Source organism: Elgaria multicarinata, chromosome 3 (assembly GCF_023053635.1).
Source record: "Elgaria multicarinata webbii isolate HBS135686 ecotype San Diego chromosome 3, rElgMul1.1.pri, whole genome shotgun sequence".
Taxonomy (NCBI): Eukaryota; Metazoa; Chordata; class Lepidosauria; order Squamata; family Anguidae; genus Elgaria; species Elgaria multicarinata.
Window position 1 is genome coordinate 43920467 of NC_086173.1, and position 25371 is coordinate 43945837.

The 25371-nt window shown below is 47.3% G+C and overlaps 1 protein-coding gene across 1 annotated transcript in view; it reads right to left on the reverse strand.

Moving 5' to 3' along the window:
- Nucleotides 1-25371, reverse strand: part of SDK2 (sidekick cell adhesion molecule 2) — a 328641-nt gene that overhangs the window by 49089 nt on the left and 254181 nt on the right. The window contains exons 5-18 of the mRNA XM_063120072.1: nt 23233-23366; nt 20004-20115; nt 19004-19194; nt 17516-17599; nt 14968-15162; nt 14330-14446; nt 12609-12776; nt 10774-10876; nt 7693-7869; nt 6878-7014; nt 5869-6016; nt 5158-5298; nt 4780-4961; nt 4044-4159 (exon numbers count right to left, since the gene is read on the reverse strand). Of these exons, the coding sequence (XP_062976142.1) occupies nt 4044-4159; nt 4780-4961; nt 5158-5298; nt 5869-6016; nt 6878-7014; nt 7693-7869; nt 10774-10876; nt 12609-12776; nt 14330-14446; nt 14968-15162; nt 17516-17599; nt 19004-19194; nt 20004-20115; nt 23233-23366 (2005 nt within the window). The remainder of the gene's footprint in view (nt 1-4043; nt 4160-4779; nt 4962-5157; nt 5299-5868; nt 6017-6877; nt 7015-7692; nt 7870-10773; nt 10877-12608; nt 12777-14329; nt 14447-14967; nt 15163-17515; nt 17600-19003; nt 19195-20003; nt 20116-23232; nt 23367-25371) is intronic.

The window sequence follows — 25371 nt, forward strand, 5'->3', positions numbered from 1 at the left end:
TGTTTTTGAACTGTCCACTGGCAGTCATTACAGAAAATGCTTGAAAGAAATTGGCAAGTGAAACTGACCCGCTTATTGTTTTTGCCCAAGTTCAGTGATAAAAAACACAAAAATTATAGGCTGGGGAAAAAGAAAGAAAGAAAGAAAGAAAGAAAGAAAGAAGCAGCAGCAATGGATTCTTAGATGATTTTTGTCTTCAGTAATCCCAGTTGTTCTTATTATTGTAGCCTATGATATAAACATGTGCTGGTGTATTTATCTGAATGATCAGCCTCGCTGTACATGCTTTTAATAAATTGTGTACATAATAGCAGTTGGTTTTCATCCGCGGACAATAATTTGGTTGTCCAGTGCCAGCAATACAGCACAGCCAAACAATGAGATGCCCTCTAGGGCATGGTAGACTCTAATGCTAGATAAGAGATTTTGAACAACTGAAGTCTTCGAGCTACCTGCTGTGCAATGCTTTCATTAGCTACTAGGGAATGCAGTGCAATTACTTGGGGAGTAGGAGTTTTGAGACTGGAGTCCTAGACTATAGTCCTGAATGTAACTTACATGCTTTCTCATGCCTCCTGTCAAGCTCCTGTACATAGATGACAATGCCAGTCTCGCCCCCTGCTTTCCTCTCCCACATGGAATGGGTTGCGCGCTTCAGTAGATAGAGGAGAAGTGCCCAGCACTCCATGTGCTGTAGCAGACAGGGGAATACGACACCTGGCTCCTTGTGCACAGGAGGTACTGACAAGGGTGGGTTCTCATAGGTAACATCTTGGTGGGATTCTGACTGAGGCTTAGGGTAGCTGTAAGTCTGAAATACGGGGACAGGTATAAAGGTGCAGTCAAAGGCTCTCAAGGAGATCATTAGGTAATCACAGCTTCTATGCCAAGGTGCTGAAATGGAAGCATGGAATTGGAATCCGGGGAACAAGTGCCAGGGCATCAACCCAAAAGCAGAAGGCAAGCACAATAAGCTGGTAGGAGCGTGAAAAGGCCTGGGCCACTGTAGCTCCAGCAAAGCCTTATAGCTACTTTGGTAGTATTTATGGCTGACCAAGGTCCAATTAGCTCCATTCTACTAGGAAGCCCTCTTGTACCTCCGGAGCTGGAACAAGAGCGACTGTAGGCACGTGCAGGAAAAACCACTAGACTTGCCTTCCCCAGTTTGTTGCCCTTCAGATGCTTTGGACTACAACTCCCAGCATTCCTGATTGTTTGGCTTAGGTTGATGGGAGCTGAAGTCCAAAATATCTGGAGGGCACCAGGATGGGGGAGGCTGGCTTAGGCTCTGGAGGCAAGGAAGAGCCCTCGTTTGTCCTCTCATCCCTGACACTCCAGGCCGCTGTGTGCCTGTGTGACTTTGGTTGGCTCTAGAGACATGTAAGCCACATGTTGAATGATTCTGGCCTCAATCCCTCCTGCGCCATTACTCAAAGGGCTGGTTGAGAGCCACCCGGGGTTTTAACAATCTTCTTTGGCTTTCAGTCCCTCTGATCTTTCCCCCTTCATCTGTGCCTCTTCAAAGACATGTAGAAAGAAACTTGCTGGGATTAAAGGCTGCCAATTGTTCCTCTGAAGCGGAGGCGTGCGCAGAAGGGGCAGAGGATTGGCCACGCACCGAGGGCGATTTCTTTTCTGCAAGGGACCGAATCGGCAAGACCAGCCTCTGTGAGAACCCAATTAAAAAGAAACCCTGGCTAAAAGCAACCTAATTGCAGCCTGCAACTGCCACCAGGCATTTTTCCCTATTTGTGTTTGGAAGCAGAACCTGCTTTCTCTCCCAGAAATGATGGGCTGTCATTTATGCCTGTGGAGAAAAGTCAAGTGCTGCGCTTTTATTTATTACATTTTTATCCCATCTTTCCTTCAAAGAGCTCGGGACAGCATAATGAACAAAACTGATATTCTGCAGAATCATAAATAGATACCTGGGTTTATATTATTTTTTTTGGTCCCTTTCTCAGGAGAATGCAGACCCTTGGTAAGGCGTGCAGAGCAATTGTATACAAGTCTACTCAGAAGTAAGCCCCATTAAATTGAATGGGATTTATGCCCATGTAAGTGTGTCTAGGATTGATGCCTGAGATTAATCAGTCCTTATGGTGGTGGTGTTTGCTTGTTCATTTTGCAGAGTATTATGATGCTCAAGGAACAAAAGTGTTATCTTTGGATGAGGATGAAATTTCTATGCAGCCAGGAAGAAGCTGCTATTCAGTTATTTTCTCTATAAATTAAGTGTTAAAGGAGCCTATCTCTTAAATGAATGGCATAAGGTCTGTCAAGCACAGGGCCAGGTAAGAGAGCTACTATATATATGGTTAATACAATAATGCTACTTTATTTGTTTCGGTACACTGCTGATGCTTAAATTGTTCCATTCAGATCCTCTCCTTTATTTTGTGTTGATTAAATATCAATTAACCGGTGTGTGTGTGTGTGTGTGTGTGTGTGTGTGTAGGAATAGTTGAGTTTAATAAGTGTGTATACTTATCCATCCAAAACAATATTCAACACAGGCTGCTTGATTAACTGATGCTGATAACAATGCATAATCAGCTACTTTGTCATGGTGTTATATTCAAGGATGTTGGGTGTTTAATTGGCACGGTGGAAGATAGCCTATAGCAAGTTAATTAGATACTAATTAGGCCTCCAAAAATACTAATCAAAAATACTAAGTGGCATTTAATAAGTATGTTAAGTATCCTTCTTAACGTTGGTTATCTTGTTTGGTAGCAATTAAACTCCCGAACTTCTTTGCAGTAGATTAAGAAACAAGTTTTAATGTTTTAATTCAATTTAATTAATGCAAATTTGAATTAATTACAATTCAGAATTGAGCATACAAGACGAGGCTCCCATAAAAGTGTTATATCTTAGTAAATATATTTTGATAGACAAGCTTGAAGCAATGATAATAACTGACAATAATAATAATAATAATAATAATAATAATAATAATAATAATTAAATTAAGTATTACTTTAACAGGGCAGATTATGATATAACTGTGAGCTAAGAGGATCTTTCAAATCCATAGAAATATGAAATTGGGGCTTAAATACCATTGATTGTATTCCTTCTACTGGCTGATCAAATCCAAGATAGTGATGATTGTCAAAAAAAAAAAAAAAAAAAAGGCAGTAGTTTAAACACTTTCAGTATGAAAATTGAATTGCCATTTCAGTTTGGAGCACATGGGTGCAGTAGCTTCCTATAATGCATACACAGTGGCCATGAATATAGTTGGTTCATATAAAGGATGCTAGTCTAATACAGCTGCTAGCTATGGAATTATATAATTTATTAGGCATTTTGTAGCTAGCTATGGAATGACAGGAAAAGAGACTGGAAGTGAATATATGTTTTAGCAGGTCCTGCACACTCTTTTGATGGTTCAGATATGGCTGTTCAGGGAGAAGAGGAGCAATGTGGTTTCATACTTTGGGGTAGCTAGATCCTGTACCCTCTGTAAATCTGCCCTGTGACAAGCAAGGTAGGAAAGGCAGAAAGACCTCTGTAGGTGAGGTTTACAGACACAGCATCAGTAATTGGCTGACCCGGGAACAACCACATGCAATGATGAATGCTCTTAAAATTGCTAATGAAAAGAGACAGACAGAAGTGCAAGCAGGAAACAGCAGGAGCATTCAGCCCTTCCTAAGGGGAGGCAATAGAGCGACAGAACTCTAGGCAATGAGGGAATGATGAGTATAGGTTCTCATCCTGTTTAAACGTCACTTGTAGAGGAAGAGAGACACACAGTAATGTTAACACCCAAAACATCTTATACCACTTCTAACCCATTTAGCTTTCCTGACAGAATAACTACCCACTTACTGGTGTTAAAAGGGCATACGGCTAGTCCACAACTCTACTTACTTCCATACAGTGACTAATTCTGGAACGTTCTGGCATCATCCATGTCCCTCTGCCTAGCTTTGTAAGCAACCAAGAAGGGCTTAGGCCTACTCTGCGGAGGTGTCTGTAGTTCCAGCCTCAGAGGAGAACTGCCTTCTCCCTCTCCTTGCTATCCCGCTTACCTTGTAGCCTTGGTTGATGCCATTGACGAATTGGGGGCTGGGAGGGTTCCAGGTAAAGCGGATGGTGGTAGAGTTGGTGGCTTCGGCCTGCACGTTACCCGGGGAGACAGTGGGAACTGCAGGAGGGGAAGTGGAAAGGCGGCACCTCAGCATGAGTGGATGGAGGGATGGGAAAAAGCATTGGAAGTGACACCATCTACCTGGTTGGGCAACCCGCCCCCTACACTTTGCACTCACCAACTCTACATTCAGAATTAAGGTTCCACTGATGTAGTGGCAAATTTTGGAGGGAATTGGGTTGATCTGTATCAATAAACCAGTTCTAACAGGTTTCATCTCTGCCATTCAAGACCCAGCCACCCCAAAATACTTTACATTATAGCAAGGAGCCATATATTGTTGCTGGGGAAATTCATTCCTCCCCGGCTACTATATGGACTGCAGCTAGGCTCAGAGGGAACAGGGAATTAGCATCCCAACTAATAAAGAAGTGCTGTGTCCCCATGAGGTCCTGGCTCTCCTACACCATTGTAAGTCTTATAATTGTGAATTTGGACTTTGAGGGATGTGGCAATTGGCCTCTTGCCATCTGTGTCCTGACCCTTCAATACACATCCTGCCCCTACAAGAGAATGTATGGCTTTTGGCCCATTACAACCCGCTTCTAATCTAGTCACAGTGGAGTCAGAGCCCTCCCCGCTTCTTGCCCCTCTTATGTTCCAGGGTCACAACTTACCACCCTGGAGAGTCCACTCAGTGACTTTGGCACTGTAGACACCCAACCCAGCGCTGTTGTACGCAGCCACTTCAATCTCATAGTTGGTCCAAATGATCAGGTCCTCAAGCAGCAGGTTGTTGACGTCAGAATTGGTGATGTTCCTGAATTGGTAGCCGACAGGCAGGCCAGCCAGGCAAAATCTGGGTACAGGATGGTAGGCGAAGTATCAGGTTAGAAACAATGATGCCATCTGTAGGTATGTTCAACCCATGTTCAACCCTCTGCTCTTCTAGGGGACCGGACGCAGGGCATTCCAACAGATTCATGGAATTGTCCCAGTCCAAAGTCTATCCACCTAGAGATGGATCCATCCAACCTGGTATTGTGCTCACCCACCTGATAATGTAGCCCTTGAGGATGCCATTCTGGTGGTTTTCAGGTGGTGGCTGCCACTGGATCATGATGGACTGGTTAGTGCGGCCACTGGCAATGACGTTCTGCGGGGGTGCTGTGGGGGGTTCTTCGGGGAGGGAAACCCTGAAGAAGGGGAGATAATGCAGGAGGCATGTTCTTGGGCTGGCCCTGAGTTGGGCTAAACTCTCAAAGCTATGTCAACTAGCCCTTGCCAGGTAATGGCAAACCCAGGCATGCCATGGTAGGGGTCCAGTTACCTGCCTGTACACACAGATATCCACTTCTCATTGTGCGTATATTTGCTCACCCCAAGCTTCCTTAGTCATATCTTGATACACTAACGAAAGCGAGTATCTCTGGTCATGCTAGGCTCTTTCTGTGGTCATACCACACAACACTGGATGCAGAGTTGGTTATAAAGTCCTACCATCTAGCCATGATACATCTAACCCTAACCCCCACCCCCCCACCATGAGGCCACGTGTTACTAGTACAGTCCCTTGCTGCAGCAACAACTATAAGTCAGAGCCAGGGCAAAGGCTCGCCTATTCATATCATGCTTGGCTTTCTTCTCTCCCAAAACAAACCCTGGCATGGACACTTCTCCAGCTCTGTTCCCATCCCCAACCCCACCAGCCCCCCTTGCAATTAAACCATCCCTGGAGCTTCCCATCCAGGATGTGCCCACCTCACCTCTCAGTGTCCTTGCTGAACTGGCCTTTGCCCACATCATTGACAGCACAGAGTCGGAACTGGTATGAGCGGGCAGGAACCAATCCTCTCACCAGCACTGAGGCCACTTCGGGGTCCACACTGGCCATGAGCACTGTCCAGGGAGCATCTGTGAGGCACAGAGAAAAGCAATACTGGGGAAAGTGATGAAGGTGGGCTCAGAATGATCCAGTGGACTCCAGCCTCTTGAGTTGCTTTTAATTATTGACTTCCTTGTCCCTCAGTAGCTAGCTTCCTCTATACAGGAGTCCCATGGACTGGATTTTGCCCTGGAGGATCCAGAATTTGAGGAAGAAGTCCCCAAAACTGCCAATCTTCCCTCAAGAGTGTAAAGTGTCTCACTAACTTTAAAGTTAGAAGCCCATCCTGCTTCCCACAGCACTCAAAGGAGCATTGCTGAATGGAAGGAGCTTATGCCATTTTTGTCAGGGAAGAAAATGACACCGCCAGAGGGGCGGAGCGAGGAAACCTTTTGGCACTGGATAACTGCTGTAGGCTCGCGTACAATACAGCAGCAGTGATGGGATCTGATACAAAGGTGGTGTAAGCCTGGAGAACGTACTGCGATGTACAACTGAGGAGCAATAAATGACAAGGTGGAAAAGCCTTTAGAATCAGCCTGGGTAAGAACCCACCCATAGGAACACAGCAGGCTGCCTTAATTTGAGTCTATCCAGCCCATTATTGTAGGCACCATTGGCTGTGGCTCTCCAGAATTTCAGGCAGGGTTTTTTCCCTAGCCCTAAACTGGCGATGATGCTGGAGATGGAAACTTCTGCATGCAAAGCAGGTTTCTTTCCCACTAAGCTACAACCAAGAAATGTGGACCTCCTGCACCCATTGCTGTCTCCTGCTCTCACACTGCTTCTCTCCCCTCAGCTTTGTGAAAGGGTAACAGCCCAGCTCTGTTGGGCCATGGCTGTGGCTGCACCGGGTACCTCTGTACGGCAGGGGGATGCAGGGCCCTTACTGTTCTCGGAGACCTCCAGGATATAACGCAGCAGTGGGCTGTTTCCATCGAAGGGTTTGGTCCACGTCAGGTTGATGGCACGTTTCTCTACAGTGCTCAGCATGGCAATGGGGTTTTCAGGTGCATGCGGCAGCTGCCTGATGAGGATGGTAGAAGAAATCAATATTAGAAGCTGTGAGAAGAGGAGAGCCCCAAACACAGAGTGCCACCCATTGGGAAAGAGAAGCCACTTGGCGACTGTCACTAGACACCATGGGGGGGGGGGGTGCTTCCAGGTGAAGCTTTTTTTGTGTGTGCAATCACACTGGCTCCCTCCAGGAATCTTATGCTGCTGGGTGGTGGGGTCCAGAAGATGTTGCCTTCCATTCTTGCCTCTTCTATCTTTTTCCTTAGCAGAAAAAATATCTGCTAAGAAGAAAAGACAGAAGAGCTGCACGTTGCCTTTTGATTTTGACAGGCAGGAGCCCCCTGAAAGACCCCGTCACTTTGTGCATTGACACAGCTGGGTTGCAGTGCCTGCAGGGAAGAAGCAGCAGCTCTGGAATCCATAGGAGCCACTAGCAGGTGTCTTCCTTAATCACATGCTGTAAATGGCGGCAGGACACTTAGAGTGCCATCCTATGCATGTTTAGGCAGGAAAAAAGCCCCAGTCATCAATAGCCTGGTGGTTTTCTCGCTCTTGTGCATTCCCCCCCCCCCCCCCCGCTATTCTAAAAAGGCTCAGATGCCTCTTCCTAAGGTTTAAGCTAAAATATGCAGGTTGTGCCCCAATCCGAAGGAGTTCCTAATGTCTGCCTTTACGAGTTGGGCCTTACCGGACTCTCAGGTGGGCGCTGCGAGAGTCATTGCCTCCAGCTGACACCACCCGACAGGTATAGGTGCCAATGTCGCCTGACCAGGTCTGGGCAATGTGCAAAGTGCCCGTATTGTCCAGCCGCAGCCGTGGCACATTCTCCACATTCAACGTCACTCCGTCCTTCTCCCACATGTACCTGGGGGGGGGGGGCAGGAAGGGAAGGTAAAAGTAAGATAGAGTGAAGCAGATCCCCCCACTTCCCAGAGTTCTTCCTGCCTCTCCAGACAGTGATTAGAGCCCATGGCTCCGAACAGCCATCTGCCCAAAGCCAAGCTCCAAAGAACTAAAAGCCGCCCATCTCTCAGACCTGTTTACGGCCGCTTCATTCTCTGGAGCAGTTCTTTCTTGCTTCTGAAGCAATGGCTCCCAAACTAGGCTACTCTGGAGTAGGGTTGTTGGTGAAATTCACAATGGTACCAAATGAGTTTGGATTTCTATGAATCTGACCTGCAGATTCCGCAGCGGACCAACTTTTCCCAGATTGCGCAGACTTGCAAACCATTTATTTATTTTACTTTCCAGATTTTATACAAATTCAATCGTAGGTAAAAATAAAAAAACCCACCTGGTCGAAAATGTGTATTTACCCCCATAGGCTAAAGCATGAAAGGACACATTTCAGGGAAGATTTGTGTATTTTCACAAGTGCAGATGCGAACTTGCAGAAATTCAGGAAATTGGGAAAACACACGCGATTCTATCAATGAGCAGAAGATGAACAAAAGGCACCTGACAATCCGCAAAATTCAGACAGAACAGGTTTTACAAAATCTGTGCATCCCCTACTCTGGGGTTCCTAAGATGCTTGTCAAGGGTTGCCCAATGAGAAGCTCAGTCATGACTGATAGGCAAGGTTTCCTGGGAGACAGCTTGCCCACTGCTAAGGATCTTCCCCTGCAGTTCACAGGTGTACAGTGCATGCTGGGTATCTCTTCTGGCCCACTTGCATTGGCTGCCTATACGTTTCCGAGCCCAATTCAAGGTGCTGGTTTTAACCTATAAAGCCTTACACGGCTTGGGACCACAATACCTGACGGAACGCCTCTCCCGAGATGAACCTACCCGTACACTACGCTCAACATCTAAGGTCCTCCTTCGAGTGCCTACTTGGAGGGAAGCTCAGAGGATGGCAACAAGGGAGACGGTCTTCTCAGTGGTGGCCCCCCAATTATGGAACGATCTCCCCAATGAGGCTCGCCTGGCGCCAACGTTGTTATCTTTTTGGCACCAGGTCAAGACTTTTCTCTTCTCCCAAGCAGTTAAGAATATACGCTGAGTTTTTTAACTGACCCCAGAATATTTGTTTTAAATGGATATTGTTGTTTTTATACTTTTGATGGTTTTAAATTTTTGTGTATTTGTTTTTAAGGTTCACTGTTTTTAACTTTTGTAAACTGCCCAGAGAGCTTCGGCTATGGGGCGGTATATAAATGTAATAAATAAATAAATAAGAGACGCCCAGCAACAGTGAGACCTAACAGGCCTGGTGAATGCCCTGTGTGGGAGGGGAGAGGAAATAGTGTGTGTTTGTGGGGGGGGGGGTGTCTCAAAGAGAAACCAAGGTGAAGAACACAGTTTTGCTTTCTCTTCAAATGAACTGAGTTAGTGTACCTGTTGAGGAAGGGTTATAATACTCAAAACATGTTCGGCCATGCATCGTTTTCTGTGTGCACATCTGAGATACCCGTGCAGTACACAGGAGTTCCATGGCAGACACGTTGGACAAGTCTTCAAGGTCAAACGTTTGAAACCCACTGCTTTGAAGCACGGTGTGTCATTTCTGTGCGGCAGGCCTGAGCCTACTTCACAATAGTCACACGCAAGCACACGATTTGTTGCTGGGCACAGAATTAATAACTGGAGCATCGCAGCTTACATTATATAGTAAAGAAAGGTTTGAGAATGTGTGGGCAATGCCTGGCAAAGCCTCAGAAGCAGAGCAGGGGGCTGAACAGGATTTCCAGTCATTAGCATCTGCACAATGCTTTGCCACTCCTCCGGAGGAGCAGAAGCAGAATAAATTAGGCAAACTAAGCAAATATATGCATAGTTTATACAGGTTGTCGAATCCAGCTTTTCTTAGTGCAGACTTTTTTTTTTCAAATGGTGCAAGCCAGGGTTCACGCAGCACTGCCTGTTGATTCCTGCCTTTCTCGGCAACAGCGTCTCCTGCCATAAGGACTGGAGTCTAAGAAAAAGATTCATTGTAACTTTCTGCCTTCATACCAGTGAGGGAACATGACAAGTTTGTCTCAGCACCAACACTAATCCAGGCACCAGGTGGCAATATAGGCTCATGATTTTGCCCAGGTGCTTCTTGTACTATGCTTCCCTGCATGTGTTCTTAAGGCATGTAAGCTGGAAAACTGCTGCTTTTGTAATACTCCAAGATGAATCTCAGACTATTGTAGTCAGATTTAAAAGGCTCCCGGAGACTGGTCACTTTCAAAGAGCTTACTTCATATGAAGAATTGGCCAAGGCTGAAACCTGGGCAAATCCACGCTAGAAGAAGTCAGGAGAACATTCTTCTCTAGCAGAAGATACCCAAGGCGCCCACTTGGTTTGTTCCAGAGCTAACCACTGCAATTGAATATAGGTATTGGAATTAAGCATTGCTCCAAGGGACGCTACACACTTCTTATAACAGGTGGGCAATTTGTGGCCATCCAGTTGTTGTTGTATTGCAGCTCCCATCAGGCCTACCCAGCATAGCCATGGTGAGGGATGATGGAAGCTGCAATCCAACAACATCTGGAGGACTACAAGTTGCTCACCCCATCCTACAAAGAAACATTTAAAAAAGCCTTCAGGTAAGAAGGATGTTTATCCATCTCCACTGTAAAGGACTTGGGTAGTGCTGGCTAGCAGGAAGGGAGGTCTGTCGTGACAGTTTCTTGCGGCTGGCAGTATCGCCCATCTTTCCCCCTCTACCGCTCCTTCCCCATCTTGTCCTCCAAAGGCTGCCAGCTCTATTGATAGATTCTGCCCTTCGCGTACTTCTTTCCTTCACGTGCAGATGGGACGGGAACCGTTACATACCGAACTACCACACTGGGGTCGTGGGTCACTCCACAAGTCATGGAAGCCTTGGTGCCTTTGATGACGCTTTGGTCCTGAGGTGGGTTGGTGATGCGTGTCCGGGCTGCAGACATAATCAGAAACGGGGTGGAAAAGGTATGGGACAACAGAGGTGGGTGCTGTACCAAGCCAGGAGTTAAGTTCTTGGCTTGCTAGGTTCAGCTGATAACAGCTCCCTTTCTTGTAAGACTTTGGAGCAGGAGGTCCCAAAGTCATGTTGGCCATGTGGTAATTGCAATGGCCACAAAATAGTCTCGTTATTTGATGTACTCAGAAAACGATGGACTAGTCCAACCCTTCACTGCAAGGCTGAATCATCCCACCGGCTCCACGTACACCAAATGGCACAATCCAGACTTTGGTGAATGCAGCTAGCAGGAAGCTGATGTACTGTAGGGATGCATGAGAATTTTGTTTCAGTTTAAAAGAACCCAGCAGAACATGCCCCATTCGCAAACCCAAACGTGATCGCATTTTTTGGGCAATGATTGCACATTCTCGAGCTTGCGTTTGTAAAATGCATCATTTTTTCTTTTCTTTTTTAAATGTATACTTTAAAATTAGCATTAAAAAAGAGATGCATTTTCACACTTTCATCGATGGAGGGAAAGTGCATGTCTGGGCGCTTTCTTTAAAAAGTATCCATTGAAAATTGCACTTTTCCTGTCTGAGAAAGAGAAGCCTCTCACATTCAGGGAAGAGAACGAAGTGAACTGAGCATTAAGGTGCGAAAAAGGAGAACTGCGAAGAGCTCAAACATCGCTTGGTCCTCTCATCCCTGTTTTACTGCAGCTCTAAATCCAAGCCAGACCCCACAGCTCCCTTCTGGAAAGATCCTTGGTTTCAAACAAATGACCTTCATTTAGATTCTGTCTCACATACAAAGTCACTGTGAAACCTCCATCACCTATCAGTTAACAAAGGAAGGGCCTTTTTCATGAGATGCAAGCTACATACCTCCCTATCTATGTGCATCTGTAAATGGGAAGAGGGGAGAGGCTAATATAGTGTCAGATTTCAGTTAATCATTAATTAATTAATCTACCATGTGAACAAGTCCAGGGAAAGCCTACTGTATCTTTCATATAGGAGCCTATGTTTTGGCCAAAAGGCAGGGGGAAAACATATTAACGATATACAACTATATATGTATTGTACATCATGTTTTTATACTGTTAGTTTTATACTTTGAATGGTTTTAATTTTTGTGAACTGCCCAGGGAGCTTCGGCTATTGGGCGGTATAAAAATGCAATGATAAATAAATGCACGCATACATATATACATCCATCCACTTCTTCCCAGGGATACATCCACCCATAAGTTCCCAAAGCATGCGTCTTCCAACGTACATTTTCTAGGCTGGGTATTATTGCCTACAAGGACAAGAGCGGGCACTGATTCACCTCAATCTGACAGGCAACGGACCTAATTACAATTGCTATATTAAACCAAGTCGGAGTTGCTTTGGAGAGGGATGGATGTGCGCTCAAAACCAATCTGACGCCCACAGTCCACATGCGCCAGTGACTTTAGAGTGTATTAGTCCCTTGCCTGGCTGCACGGCAGATTGACCTGGAAAATGAAGTTCGTCTGTTTTCCATGCATTTGTGCCTCCTCCTCCTCCTCCTGGATCAAGTTTTTAATTTTGTTTCTAAATAAATGATGCATTTGTATGATTGCTCCGATACACCCCTAAACCAGGCATGACAGGGGAGAGTTCAGTTTTTCATCCTCTGCCAGATGCCTGCAGGACAGGGGAAGGGGAGAGGAGGCTATTAGACTGGGGAAACTTACCCCAGACAACAAGCTCAGCGGATGCCTCATCAACTCCACGGGAGTTGGTGGCTAGGCAAGTGTAGCTGCCAGCATCTGAGATCCGTGCAGGGCTGATTAGCAGGCTTCCTGACTCCAGCAGTGTAAAACGAGGAAGCTGCACCGAGCCGCTCGCCAGGATCCGTTCACCTGCAGGGGAAAGAGGCAATGTTTGCTGTTAGGCCAACAATGACAGGTAGCTTGCTTCCAATGGCTTTTGCCTAAATAACCAATCCTGGCCTCAGCTCTTCCATGGAGCTCGGTAAAGCAAGCAAAAAAAGAGAAACGAACTACAGACATGGCCATGGTTTTAGGAATTCAAAGGGCCCATGGTAGCAATAGTCAGTTCTACGATACATCCCAAGCACTTTGATTTGGCTTGTGATGCAGCCTAGGGTGTGGGTTTGTATGTCAGGCCTTAGCTAGACCTAAGAATTATCCCAGGCAAATGGAGGGATCGTCCCTGCCTGCTCCTGGGATCCCCTGTGTGTCATTTGGATGCACAGGGATGATCCCGGGACAATCCAGGGATATAGGCCTGGTCTAGCCATGGCCTCAGGACCAAGGAACGTCAGCAGCTTTGTGTGCAGCCTTGTACTGGTATGCCAAGGGAGTCAGGTGGAGCCTGAGATGCACTAGCAAAGGAACACAAGGTTGAACTTTGGGAAAGTTCAGAGCCATTGCGTCCTCCATCCTCTGACGCTTTCAAGCTGATATCGTCTGTTCTCCCCCATGTCCTGACTCCACGAGGAGGCAAAGAATCGGGATATGGGCCGTGGATGACCGGGGTGGGTGGGGAATCTAGCTAGCCTAAGACCTCACCTGAAGGAGATTCTTCAGCTTTGCCAGCACCTTCCAGAATTTTGAAATATAGTCTTCATCAGTGGAGGCTGATGACTCTGATTTTGGTGAGGCTGTGAATCCATGCTGGATTTCAGCCAGAACCAGAAATAACTCTAAAGGAGCTACCCAAGGTGTTGCTGAAGCTATTTTTGGGATAGGGTTCAGTAGCTTGGAGCTCTTTTACAGTCGTGGTTGGTTCTGACTGAAACCCAGAATGGATTCACAATCTCACCACAATCACAGCCACCAGCTTCCACTGGTCCCCACACCTCCTTTCCTGTCTTCTTCCTCCCTCTTACACCAGAGGCATCTAGCTGCAGCAGAGAAAGCCCAACCTTGCTGAAAGAAACTCTCTGATCGAAAGCCCCATCACCCAAATGGGATAAACGACTTGGACATCCATAGTGTGTCTGGTCAAGCTTATCAGTGCGAGGTCCATAATGTGTTGCTCGAGTTGCCCACTTCAAAGGAGAATCAATGGCAGCCTTTCCCAACCTGGTGCCCTCCAGATGAGCTGGACTACAACTCCCATCTTCCCCTCCAGATGGGGGAGGCTGGTCTATAGGTACAAGGAGGCCTTGAACGTATGACGCTGCCTTATAACAAGCCAGATTATCGGTCATTCTAGCCTAGTATTATCCCCTCTGCTTGGCAATAGCTCCTCAGGCGCTGCTCCTTCCCAGCACATGAGAGCCTTTGTCTTTCAAGTGGAGTTGCTGGAGATGGCACCCGGCGCCTTCCGCATGCGAAACACGTGCTCTGCCCCTGAGCTACGGCCCTTTTGAAGAGACCTTGCCTCCATGCCCGACTCTTACAAACAGCTTTGTAAAAACGTGAATCGTTTCCCAACTCACCATTACCTTTCTGCCAGGTGATGGCTGGTCTGGGAGCCCCTGAAGTCTCACAGCTGAGCACCACAGCCATGCCGTCAATCACCGTGCTGTCCAGCGGCCCTTTGGTTATGTTGGGGGCAATGCCTGTGGTGGGGGGAAGAGACAGGGGAAATGCCTGTGGGAGGGGTTGTAAATTGCCAAGCAGTCAGCATGGGGGGACATTGATTTTTCCTTCCCCCACCTTCTCTGAACCCACCATTGCTGAATAGGAGTAAAAGAAAGAGATCAGAAGGAGCTGTAAATAAGGTCCCAGAGCACATAATGCTTTGACTTTTTCTTGTGCAGGCCCCCCTCTTCCCCAACCCCAACATCCATTTTCTCTATGGAATAGAGGAAGAACCTCCTGTTCATGGAACTCTCACTTTGCTCCCAAAAGATTGCTTCTGATTTGGATTTCTTCCTAATTTGCAGCCCCTGGCTCCTCTCTCAAAAATAAGACTCACTCCTGCAGTACTATCCATCTCCCCACTAACGTGCCCTCTGCCCCCTGCTGCGGAGCTCCCCGATCATTAAACCTCTGGTTCTCACAATCCAGTGCCCCCTAGCGGTAGGTCCCTGGGATGCCTCCAGAGCAAGCTACAAGCAAATCACTCGCTGACACCTACTGGTGACAGCCAGGTACGTGGAGGATTGCACCTCGCCGGCAGCATTGCGGGCAAAACACTGGAACATGCCCGTATCATCCGGCACCAGCCCACTGATCTGCAGGCTCCCATTGGCAAGGAGATGGAAACGGGCCAGCTTCTCCACTCCGAGCAGCACTGCATCCTTGTACCAGAACATGCTGGGTGGAGGCACACCTGCAATGCAAAGCATTTTTATGGTTATAATATATAGATAGATAGATAGATAGATAGATAGATAGATAGATAGATAGATCGGATTTGGAGTGCTTGCGATATATCAAAGAAAAGAAAAGAAATGGAAGTGGACAATGATGGAGAAGTGAGCACTGCCTTCTGCATGTATTGCTCTCCCTCTTCAATGCATTTCATATCACTGGATTCTTGACATGAGGTTTGTGTACACATCTCTCTTTAAAGCACAAGCAGGCAGGCTGGTGCCCTCCAGATGCTTTGGACTACAACTCTCATCATCCCCAACCAGCGTGGCCAATGGTCAGTGATTATGGGAGTGGAAGGCACCGGCTATCCTTCTGGGGGTACTTACATGACCCCTTCCCCCAGCTTCCCTTCCGTTATAAACCTACAATCCCTATCCTTCTTACACTTGAGGTGCTTTTAGCTTGCCATCATCCTGCCTCATTCATGGAATGGCATCCAGATGATGGCCCCATTCAGAAGACACCTTAAATCATGGCTTTAACCATGGTGGTTAAGCCAGAAAGCCAGGCTGTGTTCAAAAGACATCTTAAACCACGGCTTTAACCACAGTGAATAAAGCAAAAAAGCCTTATTAAACATGGTTAAAGCCATGGTTTAAGGTGTCTTCTGAACACGGCCTGATGTCTTCTTCCATAACCCTCCCATGTTTCCCCACTACTTCTTCCATCTTTGTTTCTTGTTGCATCAAGGAAACCCACTAAGGAGAAAAAGATGGGATAGCTGCACCATGTCTTCTAATTAGTACCACTAGGAACCCTCTGTCTGGAAGCACCCCAAGAATAAAATTTGGAAAACACCTTGCTTGGCATTAAGCTCAAATCCCATCAATACAGCACTAGAGGTTGCAAAGTCATAGGAGCAACAGTTATGTATAGTTGATGGAACTACATACAAATTACAGTGGGGAAAGTCCTTCTGCTCCTTTCCCCTCTAAGTTCTTGGTCCAACAATTTCAGTTTTGCTCCAACTAATGTAGAAAAAAGGATTTAATAATCCCAAGTAAAAAGAAGCATCTTTAGATGAATTAACAGTAAAAACAAAAATAAAAATTGAACTGCATAAGCCTACAGGGGGCCTCAGGATCCCTTTATTTATGCTCCTGCCTAGAAAGAACACTTAGATCACGTCTTGGGGATGTTTAGCACCCTGTTTTTAAGATCACAGCTTTTAAGATAATGAAGAAACGCCTGTTTCCAAATCAATCTGCCTGGACACTAATGCAGCCTTCCCCAAAGACATGCCCCACAGATGTTTTGGACTTCAGTTCCCATCAGCCCGAGTCACAATGGCCAATGGCCAGGAATGCTGGGAGTTGTAATCCAAAACCTCTGGACGGCACCAGGTTGGGGAAGGGTGCACTAAGGTCATCTTTAGAGGTCTTCCTCCAGGTGCCATCTCAGATGTGGCAAGAAGAGCAAATGAGGAAAGGGCCTTCTCTGCTGTGGCACCCTCTTTGTGTAACTCTCCCCCCAGGGAGCCTCACTTGGCTCCTGCTTTAATACCATTTTGGTACTGGGGAAGACCTTTTTATTTTGCCAGGCTTTTAACATCTGAGGAGTTTTCTTTCAATATCTGACTTTTTTTTTTTTTAACTGCTACTTTTACTCTGCTGGTTGTTTTATTGTATTTTTACGACCTTTTCGGAGCAGGAACTGCTCTGGAAAGTGCCTTTTGCAGAGCAGTATATATAACTTTGTAAAATAAATAAAAAAGTGAAACCTCCACAATATTCTTTGGGAACTCAAAATCCCGGCCGGTCTATTGGACAAAAATGTCTGCTATGCCTTAAGCTCCGGAGAGCATCTTGCAGTTTAAGTTCACAGTTTCTCCTTCCCAGGCTTTGGAACATTCTCGAGGCCCTTTCTCTGCTCCTTTCACAGGGTGCGCTGACGTTGACATAATTTTAGCTGCTGCGAATGAAGTCGCCATCCTGTACCGGGCTCCTATCTGAGGCTGTCTGCGGACTCAGGCTTGTGTCACCGTGTCAACACTTGTTTTGTTCAGGCTGTCTTTTCAAGGTTATCTTTGCAGCTTGACAGGGGTAGAAATTTGCTTATCCTTATGTGCAAGCTTGTGGTGGTTGTTTTTAACTGTCTAAAAGGGGAAGCTGCATGTGAACGGCAGGCGCTCCTCAACCCCTTTCTCACCCACTGCCTTGATGAAATCTCCCAGATGTATGTCTTCTGGAAAACTGTTTGTTCGAATCACCAAGTTTCTAGCAGAATGAGTGCTAGCATTGTATGTTTAACTGCCCTGGTTTTAAGCTGAATGGACCAGGATGATCCTAATACACCAAAGAGAGAATTACCTTTGGCCTGGCAGGGAATCTGCACCACCTTCTCCATCTCAGCTGTGATGTGTCTCTCTGGTTCCTTAGTGAACTGGGGTGGCTCTGTAAGAGAGAACCCAAACCCAGGACTGGCCAAATGTCCTTTGCACCGCATACAGAAGGTCCCACATTCAATCCTTGGCATCTCCAGCCAAAAGGACCAGGTAGCAAGTGATGGGAATGACCCCCCACTCTGAGACATGTTGTCCATCAGAATAGGCAATACTGGGCTAAATCCATCCACGGTTTGACTGAGTGTTAGACAGTATATATATACCGTATTTCTTCGATTCTAAGATGCACTTTTTCCCCTAAATAAACAGCTCTAAAAATCGACTGCGTCTTAGAATCGATGGCGTCTTAGAATCGAAGCAATACGGTAAGAGGAAAAGAGGAAGCTCCTGCAGCAGCCTCGAGCCATGCGAGCGAGGAGCTGGGAGGGTAAGCGCCTGGTATTTTGTTAGGCAAGTTTATTCGTAAGTCCCATCGATTTCCATGGGACTTACTCGCGTGTCGTCGTCCCCTGGTGCACAGACAAGTAAAGAGCGGGACTGGAGAGTTAAGTTTACTCTTTGTTTCAACGCCCCCCTTCTTCCCGCGCAAACGGCAGTTTCTTCTCACACAGAGGGAAAAAAGAAAAGGACACAACCATTAGAAGAAAGCGCGGAGGGAGGGAGGTTGGCTGGGCGGTGAGGGAAGTAGTATTTCTTTGATTCTAAGATGCCCTTTTTCCCCAAATAAACATCTCTAAAAATGGGGTGCGTCTTAAAATCGATGGCGTCTTAGAATCGAAGAAATTGCTGATACTTCTCAATCCCAATGATTTTTTGTGGGGGGCTAAATTCACTCTTAGAGATCGAACAGTACACAAAGCTATCCCTATCATGAGGGTCTGTGAGCCTCTTGTCTCAGGCAGCAGATGAAGAGGGGCAGCAAAACACACACACACACACACACACACACACACACACACCGCTTTGCCAAGCTCCTTCTGGACCCATCTCCATCCCGCTTTGGAACTGAGCTTCCAACTGATCCGTTTGTCTCTGGAGCAGCAGACACTGCAGCAGGCAGCTGCCATTTTAAACCGCCCCCCCCCCCCAAATGCAATGCTCACTGCGACAGCAACGTTTCAGGCATCCAGTTTGGGGGGACCCTCTGCTGCAGAGCCTGATGCTCCGCGACAGAGCAGGAGTGTGCCTCTGACTTTAAAAAGCTGCTGCCGCCACCACCAGGACCAGGAAAGCTAGGCTCACTAAGTGGCAAGATGGTATGAGTCACTGGTTTCAGGGACACCGGGGGTGGCAGCCTCAGGGCAGTGGCCCACATGGGTGGGCAACCTTTGCTTGCACACTTCAGGCAGAGGCATGACTTGGGCTGAGAGTACCTGAACTTGAGCCGAAGCTCCCATACTCATTGAGATCTGTCTTTCCCCACCATGCCCTGTTTGCCTGTGCCCCTCCTTACCCAGCACCGAGAGGTAGGCTCCCCGAACCACAGAGGGAACACTACTGCTGCGCAGAACAGCTTCACACTCGTAGTAGCCACTGTCACTCAGCGAGGGATTGAGGATGGTCAGGCGCCGGTTGTAGTCACTGATGCCAGCGGACACCGGAATCCCGCCCTTTTTCCAGATGATGTGCAGCTTGATGAGGGGCCTGGTTAGCAGAGAACCCTGTGAGGAGGGACCCCTTTTCAATGGGGCCAGTGTCACTGGACGGCAAAGAGGATGCCAGAGAGCTCTACAACCCGAGGATACCTACCTAGCATCCCCGCTCAAGTGCAAATACAATGAGTGTAAATGCACATTGACCCGGGGGTGGGTGGGAAGAGGAAGCTCTTTTTATAGGTGCAAAGTGTCAGGCTCCCGGTGCTAGTCACTGCTGGTGGAAAGCATCTCTCACTTATAGGGATCACTGGATTCAACTGCACAAGGTGATTGTATTTTCTGTTAAGAGCCCAGGGTGGTGTAGTGGTTACAGCATTGGACTGGGACTTGGGGGATCTGGGTTCTAATCCCCACTCGGCCACGAAGCTCACTGGGTGACTGTGGGCTTGTCACTGGCTCTAAGCCTAACCCACCCAAGAGTGTCATTCTGAGGATAAAATGGAAAGGAGGATCATGTATGCTGCCTTGGGCTCTTTGGAGTAAAGATGGGATATAAATAAATAAATAAATAAATAAATAAATAAATCTAAGTGGCCAAGAAGGACGGGGAGGGCAGGGGAGATGCTGGCAGAGGCCACTTGATAGCCTAAAATGGGTCATTTCCCAGATCATAGCTTTGCACCCATGAATCGGTGCTTCAATCCCCCTTGGGGGTGGGTCAAAGGGACTGGAGCAGAACTTGTGGGCTTGAAACTGGCCATGTGATCCCCTTCTAAGTTCCATAGCTTGCTCTGCCACACAGGCACCCACAACCACAAGACGCCAGCTGCCGAGCATGGCAGCCAGGAAGAGACTTACCTGGCATTGGCGACACACTCCAGGGTCACTTCTGAAGTCCCAGAGACTACACTGGTGTTACGTGGTGGGATAATGATGGTCGGTGCAATGGGGTCAGCTGGGCCACCTACATCTGAGGAGAGAGGGAGTGGTTTTGACTGGTTTATGCACAAGACAGAAACATTCAGTCTGTAGTCTATGCAGGAGGCACGCCGGTTCTTTAAGGACTCCTCACTCTCCTCTGAGCTGTCGAGGAGCCCCGGCTTGTCGGGATCAATGGGGTGGCACTTAGAACGCACAGCAGCCACCTCTTCAGGTTACCTTAAGCACCTTTTTGGATTCAAAATGTTTAAGATGATTCTTCATATTTTAGCCAAGCCTTCCCACTCCTCCTAAACATTTCCTGCATACATGGCTATACCACTGACCAACTTTCTGGAATCGGCCCATTGCTGCAACAGCCTTACAGACTCCCAGCACCCTCTTTGCCCAGACCAGTGTAACGCACCAGCATAGCTACTCTGGTTCTCCCAATCTCTTAGTGCCTCTTACATTAGCTTTCCCCAAGGCCTTGCCCTTTGGATGGCCAAATGGTCAGGAATGATGGGAGTTGCAGTCCAAAACATCTGGAGGTCACCACACTGGGTATGTTTGCCCTACACCCATGACCATTCTCACAAGTCTTCTCTCTCATGTAGCCCCCAGTGGCCCTAGGGTTAACTCATGATTAAGCCCAGGGCTGTGTGTCTGGCCACACTTCAGCAGGTGCAGAGAGAAAAAACAGGATATTATTGGCTGCAGAACCCAGCTTTGAAAGTTCTGGCATGAACAATGACTGGTGAAATCTCAGGTTTTTAATCAACAGGAGATGGGGCTTCAGTGCCATGTATAGCTTCTTGGTTATGTCCAGTAGAAGTAAAATAAGTTTTTACTATGCAACCCCCCAAAAAACACCACCACTACCACCACCACCGAATAAATCATGCTGCTTGAAATGACTATCTGATCCTGCCTTATCAAGACTTAGCTCTCCTTGGCATGAAGTCTGTAGGACCTGCCCTCCCTGGATGCACCAACCCAGTTGTACCAGCAGGCTAAGATTGCTCAGCCGGCAGCAGCCCACGCCGGCAGGCACTTAACAGGGGCCAGAAACAGTGGGTGCTCTGCCTGTCCATTAATTCCTGCTCCTTACCTGGCCACCCACCCACAAGTACCTCGCTGTCTTCTTCCCCCATGAAGTGGCAAGATTGGCAAGGAGTATACAGGAGCAGTGTGTGTGGCTTTCTCCCTGTGACTCTTAAGTTTCCATCACTCCCCACTCAAATCTCCCATAAAGCACAAGAAGGTGTGAGTGGGACCTTGGAGCGGGGGCCCATATCAGACCTTGGTGGATATGGTTTGCTCACACAAAGATGGAGCCCGCCCAAAGCCCTCCTATCAGGTCAACAAAATGGAGGAGCCTTACAAGGTAGGCCTTTAACTTTCCCTACGGAGATTTGAAGCCCTCAGAATTAGTATTAAGAGCCAATGCCCACCTCAACCGTGACATTCTACTGAGCTCTATCACCTGCTACTCATCCCTAGCTGGGCATCAGAGAAGCAGCAACAACAGGATTAGTGCATAAAGCAAAATAATTGCAGAGATAAACCCCTCCCCCCCCCCCATGTGCTGGCTGGGATTGCAAGGTTGCTGATAGAGCTGAATCCACAAAGGCGTGCACTATGGTGTTTATTACACACGGACGTACAGCACTCCAGATTAATGGGGCAAAGCAAGGGGAGGGGAGGGGATATAAAGCCAAGTCTGGCAGACATAAAATAACTGGGAAGTAAACATTCTCCGGAGGGACTGAGGAATCAGAGGGGCAATTCCTGTGGATTTCATGTGTGCTGGGAGGATTGCCTTAGAGCTGCATCCCGCATTGCTTTCCTTGCTGGGAGCGGAGGACGAGCATCCTGGTAGCAGGGAGACTGTCTGGATGGGGGAGCAGGGATGGGGGCCGAAGCCAGTGATGTAATTAGAGCCTCCGAGCTCTTGTAGCTGCGGCCCAAAGTGTCTAAATAAATTCGGAGCCGGCAGAAATGTTTAGTCAGCACCAGCCGGAGCTTCGCCAGAGATTTACTGCAAATTAAATTTGGGCCCGAGCCAGCAGAAGCGACGGAGAAGCCAGATGCAAAGAGATGCCGGCGACAGGCTGAGCTTTAGGGACCTGTTGGTTCTAGGAGAAAAACAAGCAAGACATAAACTACCTCCTGAGCCCATCTCGCATGCAGCTGTGGCTCTTTAGGCTAACGTCACTCTTATTATGTTAGCATCGGGACACCTCGTGACATGTACCTTATTCATTCCCACAGCCCTGCCAAACCGCCCAAGGCTCTTGCAGTCAGGAATGGACCACTGAGGTAGCAAGGAACTCAGGCTGCAATCCTATGCACATTTACCTGGGAGTAAGCCCCAGTGAACACAGTGGCACTTACTTCCAAGTAAACATGCGAAAGATCCCACTGTTTAGTGACTGGCTCAAGGAGGCAGTGGCTCAACCACTTAGAATGATCGCAAGCTGACGCCTTGACCTCTAGATGCCCCCTCCCTTTGGAAGGGAGAAGGTTCTTTGCAAGGAGAACCAGTGTGGTCCAGCAGATGGAGAGCTTGACTTGGATTCATTGGACTCTGGACAAGACACACTCTCAACTGCATCTACAAAAATTAGAACAATTAGAATGATCTACCCCAGAGGGTTAATGGGATGCAAACTCAGCAGAAATCGCAAAGCACTTTGCCAATGAACAAGTGCTATGTTCGTAAAAAAAAAATAGCAGAACGGTGACAGCTTGCCCACTGTTTACTCAAAAGGAAGCCCCACTGAGTTCGGTGGGGCTTATTACCAAGTCTGTGAGCATAGGACTGCAGCCTTAGTAGCAAAAGGCCCAAGCGTTAACTGGGGCTGATTTCAGATGCTCCAAAGGGAGAAGCGTGCAGAGAAACACATGCATGTGCACACACAGTGGTAAATAATTATATGCACATCCCCCACTGGATGCTTCCAACAGATCCTTGGTCCCATAGTGCACTATCCCACTGCTGTTGCAAGTAAGAATCAGCTGGTCCGAGCTGGTGCTTAAGCCTTCCCCGCTGCCCCTGTTGAATTTCTGCCTCCCATGCAGCTGCAAAAGGCACAGAACCCTTGCCAGGAAAGCTATCAACTCTTCATCGGATGGTCTCTCCCACCTCACCCCAAGCGGCACTTACTCTCCACGGTGAGCGTGATGGGTTGGCTGGTTTTATTGTCTCCGTTTTTGTCGTTCACGGCCTGCACGTAGTACCTCCCAGCATCAGGTGCCACTGTCGACAAGATCACAAGAGTGTTCTCCAGCGTGATGGCTCTGAAGGGAAGGAAGCATATGTTTAGAGCTGAGCGTGTCTCCAAGATGCAAGACCATCCCCCTTAAAAGATGTGACTAGAGGGGCCTGCACCCCCACCCATCAAGTTTGGCTCTCCAAGTAGTGATCAGCTTAGGAGTGTTGGCCTCCCCTGTCCCAAGGGTGCAGAACCCCAGGACTAGGGACCAAATCCGGTCTTCCAGAGTTCTCAATCCAGCCTCTCGGGGGTTCCCCAAAGGTCCATGCGCCTTTCCCTGACCACCAATCATTTGGTGGTTTCCTGGCTTTTGTACAGTTTAGGCAGAGAGACATAACCACCATAGCCCTGGCTGTGTTCCTCTGGACTCCCTAGCTATTCCCCTCTATTGGAAGACAGGGCTATTTATGCCATATAGCCTGGTCTTGGACCCCTAAACTGCCCTGCTGCCCTCTGGTTCAGTGGGGAATTTTATCCTGTCACCAGTAGTAAAATAAAATCCAGAGCCTTTCTACACGAGGCATGTGTGCTTGTGACTCCTCACTCACAGCAGCCTGCGGGTGCTTTACACGATGTTGCCATCCTTCAAGGCCTTTCCCGTTCTTTGCAACCATTTTAGTTGGGGGAGGGGGTGTTTCTAATGAGAAAAATCGGGCATTTCTGTGAATGGTGGCACGAAACCCTGGTGTATTTGTGCAATTCCGCTCCACCATAGCGGCAACTGGTGGCTGTGTAATGGAACATATAGAAAAGCAGAGAAAGAAAAAACATGGGGGGGGGGCGGAAAGAAACATGTGTAAAGGAGCATAAGCCTCGGTAAAGTCGTGAGTTAAAAAGCCTCATGTAGAAAAGCCCTCAGCTGCCAGTACATGGAATGGCAGCTGCCAGTACACACACACACACACACACACACACACACACACACACACACGTGACACATGCAGATGACCCCAGAGGAGCAGGCAGCTGCAATCATAAACCAAACATTTGCAATATACTGAAGCTACTTCCACCTCAAATGAAAAGCAATAAAATAAAAATCTTCCCCATTTCCTGTGCCCGCCTCTAAATTATCTCCATGGCTACACGTTCAGAAGGGAGAGCAAGTTGGATGTTCACAGATTAATAGTTTTCTTTTTAAAAGAATGATCTAATCTGCTGGAGATATAAAATAGCTGGGGGAGGGGAAATATATTTTACCAATAAATTTGTGATAAAGGAGCTTTATCTCCTCAAACTGTTTCTGCAAATGGAAAGGCAACCAGTTCACTTCCTGCATAATGGAGGTTACATATTCAATTCTACCACAATATCTCTGAATATGAGAGAAATCTAGTCACTGTGTGTGGTGTTGAACCTATGAGAGCATGGGTATTTTAAAATTATTTTTAAAGCATGGTTGTGTGTTTCTTCTGTGTGTACAAACAGAAGGAGGTTTGGTAGAAGTGGTGTACACTGTGTATGTGTGTGTGTGTGTGCATAAAACCTCCACATGATAAAGGACAAATGCGACTCTAATTAGATGAGATGCCAGGAGATACATGATCAGTCACCCAATAACACTTTTCTTAACTGAAATACAGAGCTTTTCTACATGAGACATTTGTTGTGGGCTTACTCACAGTTTATGGTCCTTTGGAAGATGTGACCCTTTAGTTTCACTTCTGGTTTTTTTAGAGCACGTTCATGTTTTTTGTTTTATTTGGTTTTTTAGAGCAGGTAAAATGGAGTATTATTTGTGAAAGCGAACATATACAGGTGCAATGTAATTGTGATATTCCACTATAGCCCAGCCCCACCTAGAGGTTATATAGCGGTAAAATAGGAAAGGAAAATCTCTTTGTGTAGAGCTCAGATTTCAATTCTGCGACTAAACTGAAAGTTGATACAGTGGATTAACAGCTACATGTAGAAAAGCTCACAGGCACAGGGAAGGTGGTGGTGCAAATCCAAACTGAGCAGCAGTGTGGGAGAGGCGGGTCCTTTGGACTGTTTTTCCAATCACCTCCCTTGCTTTCCTGCTGATGAGA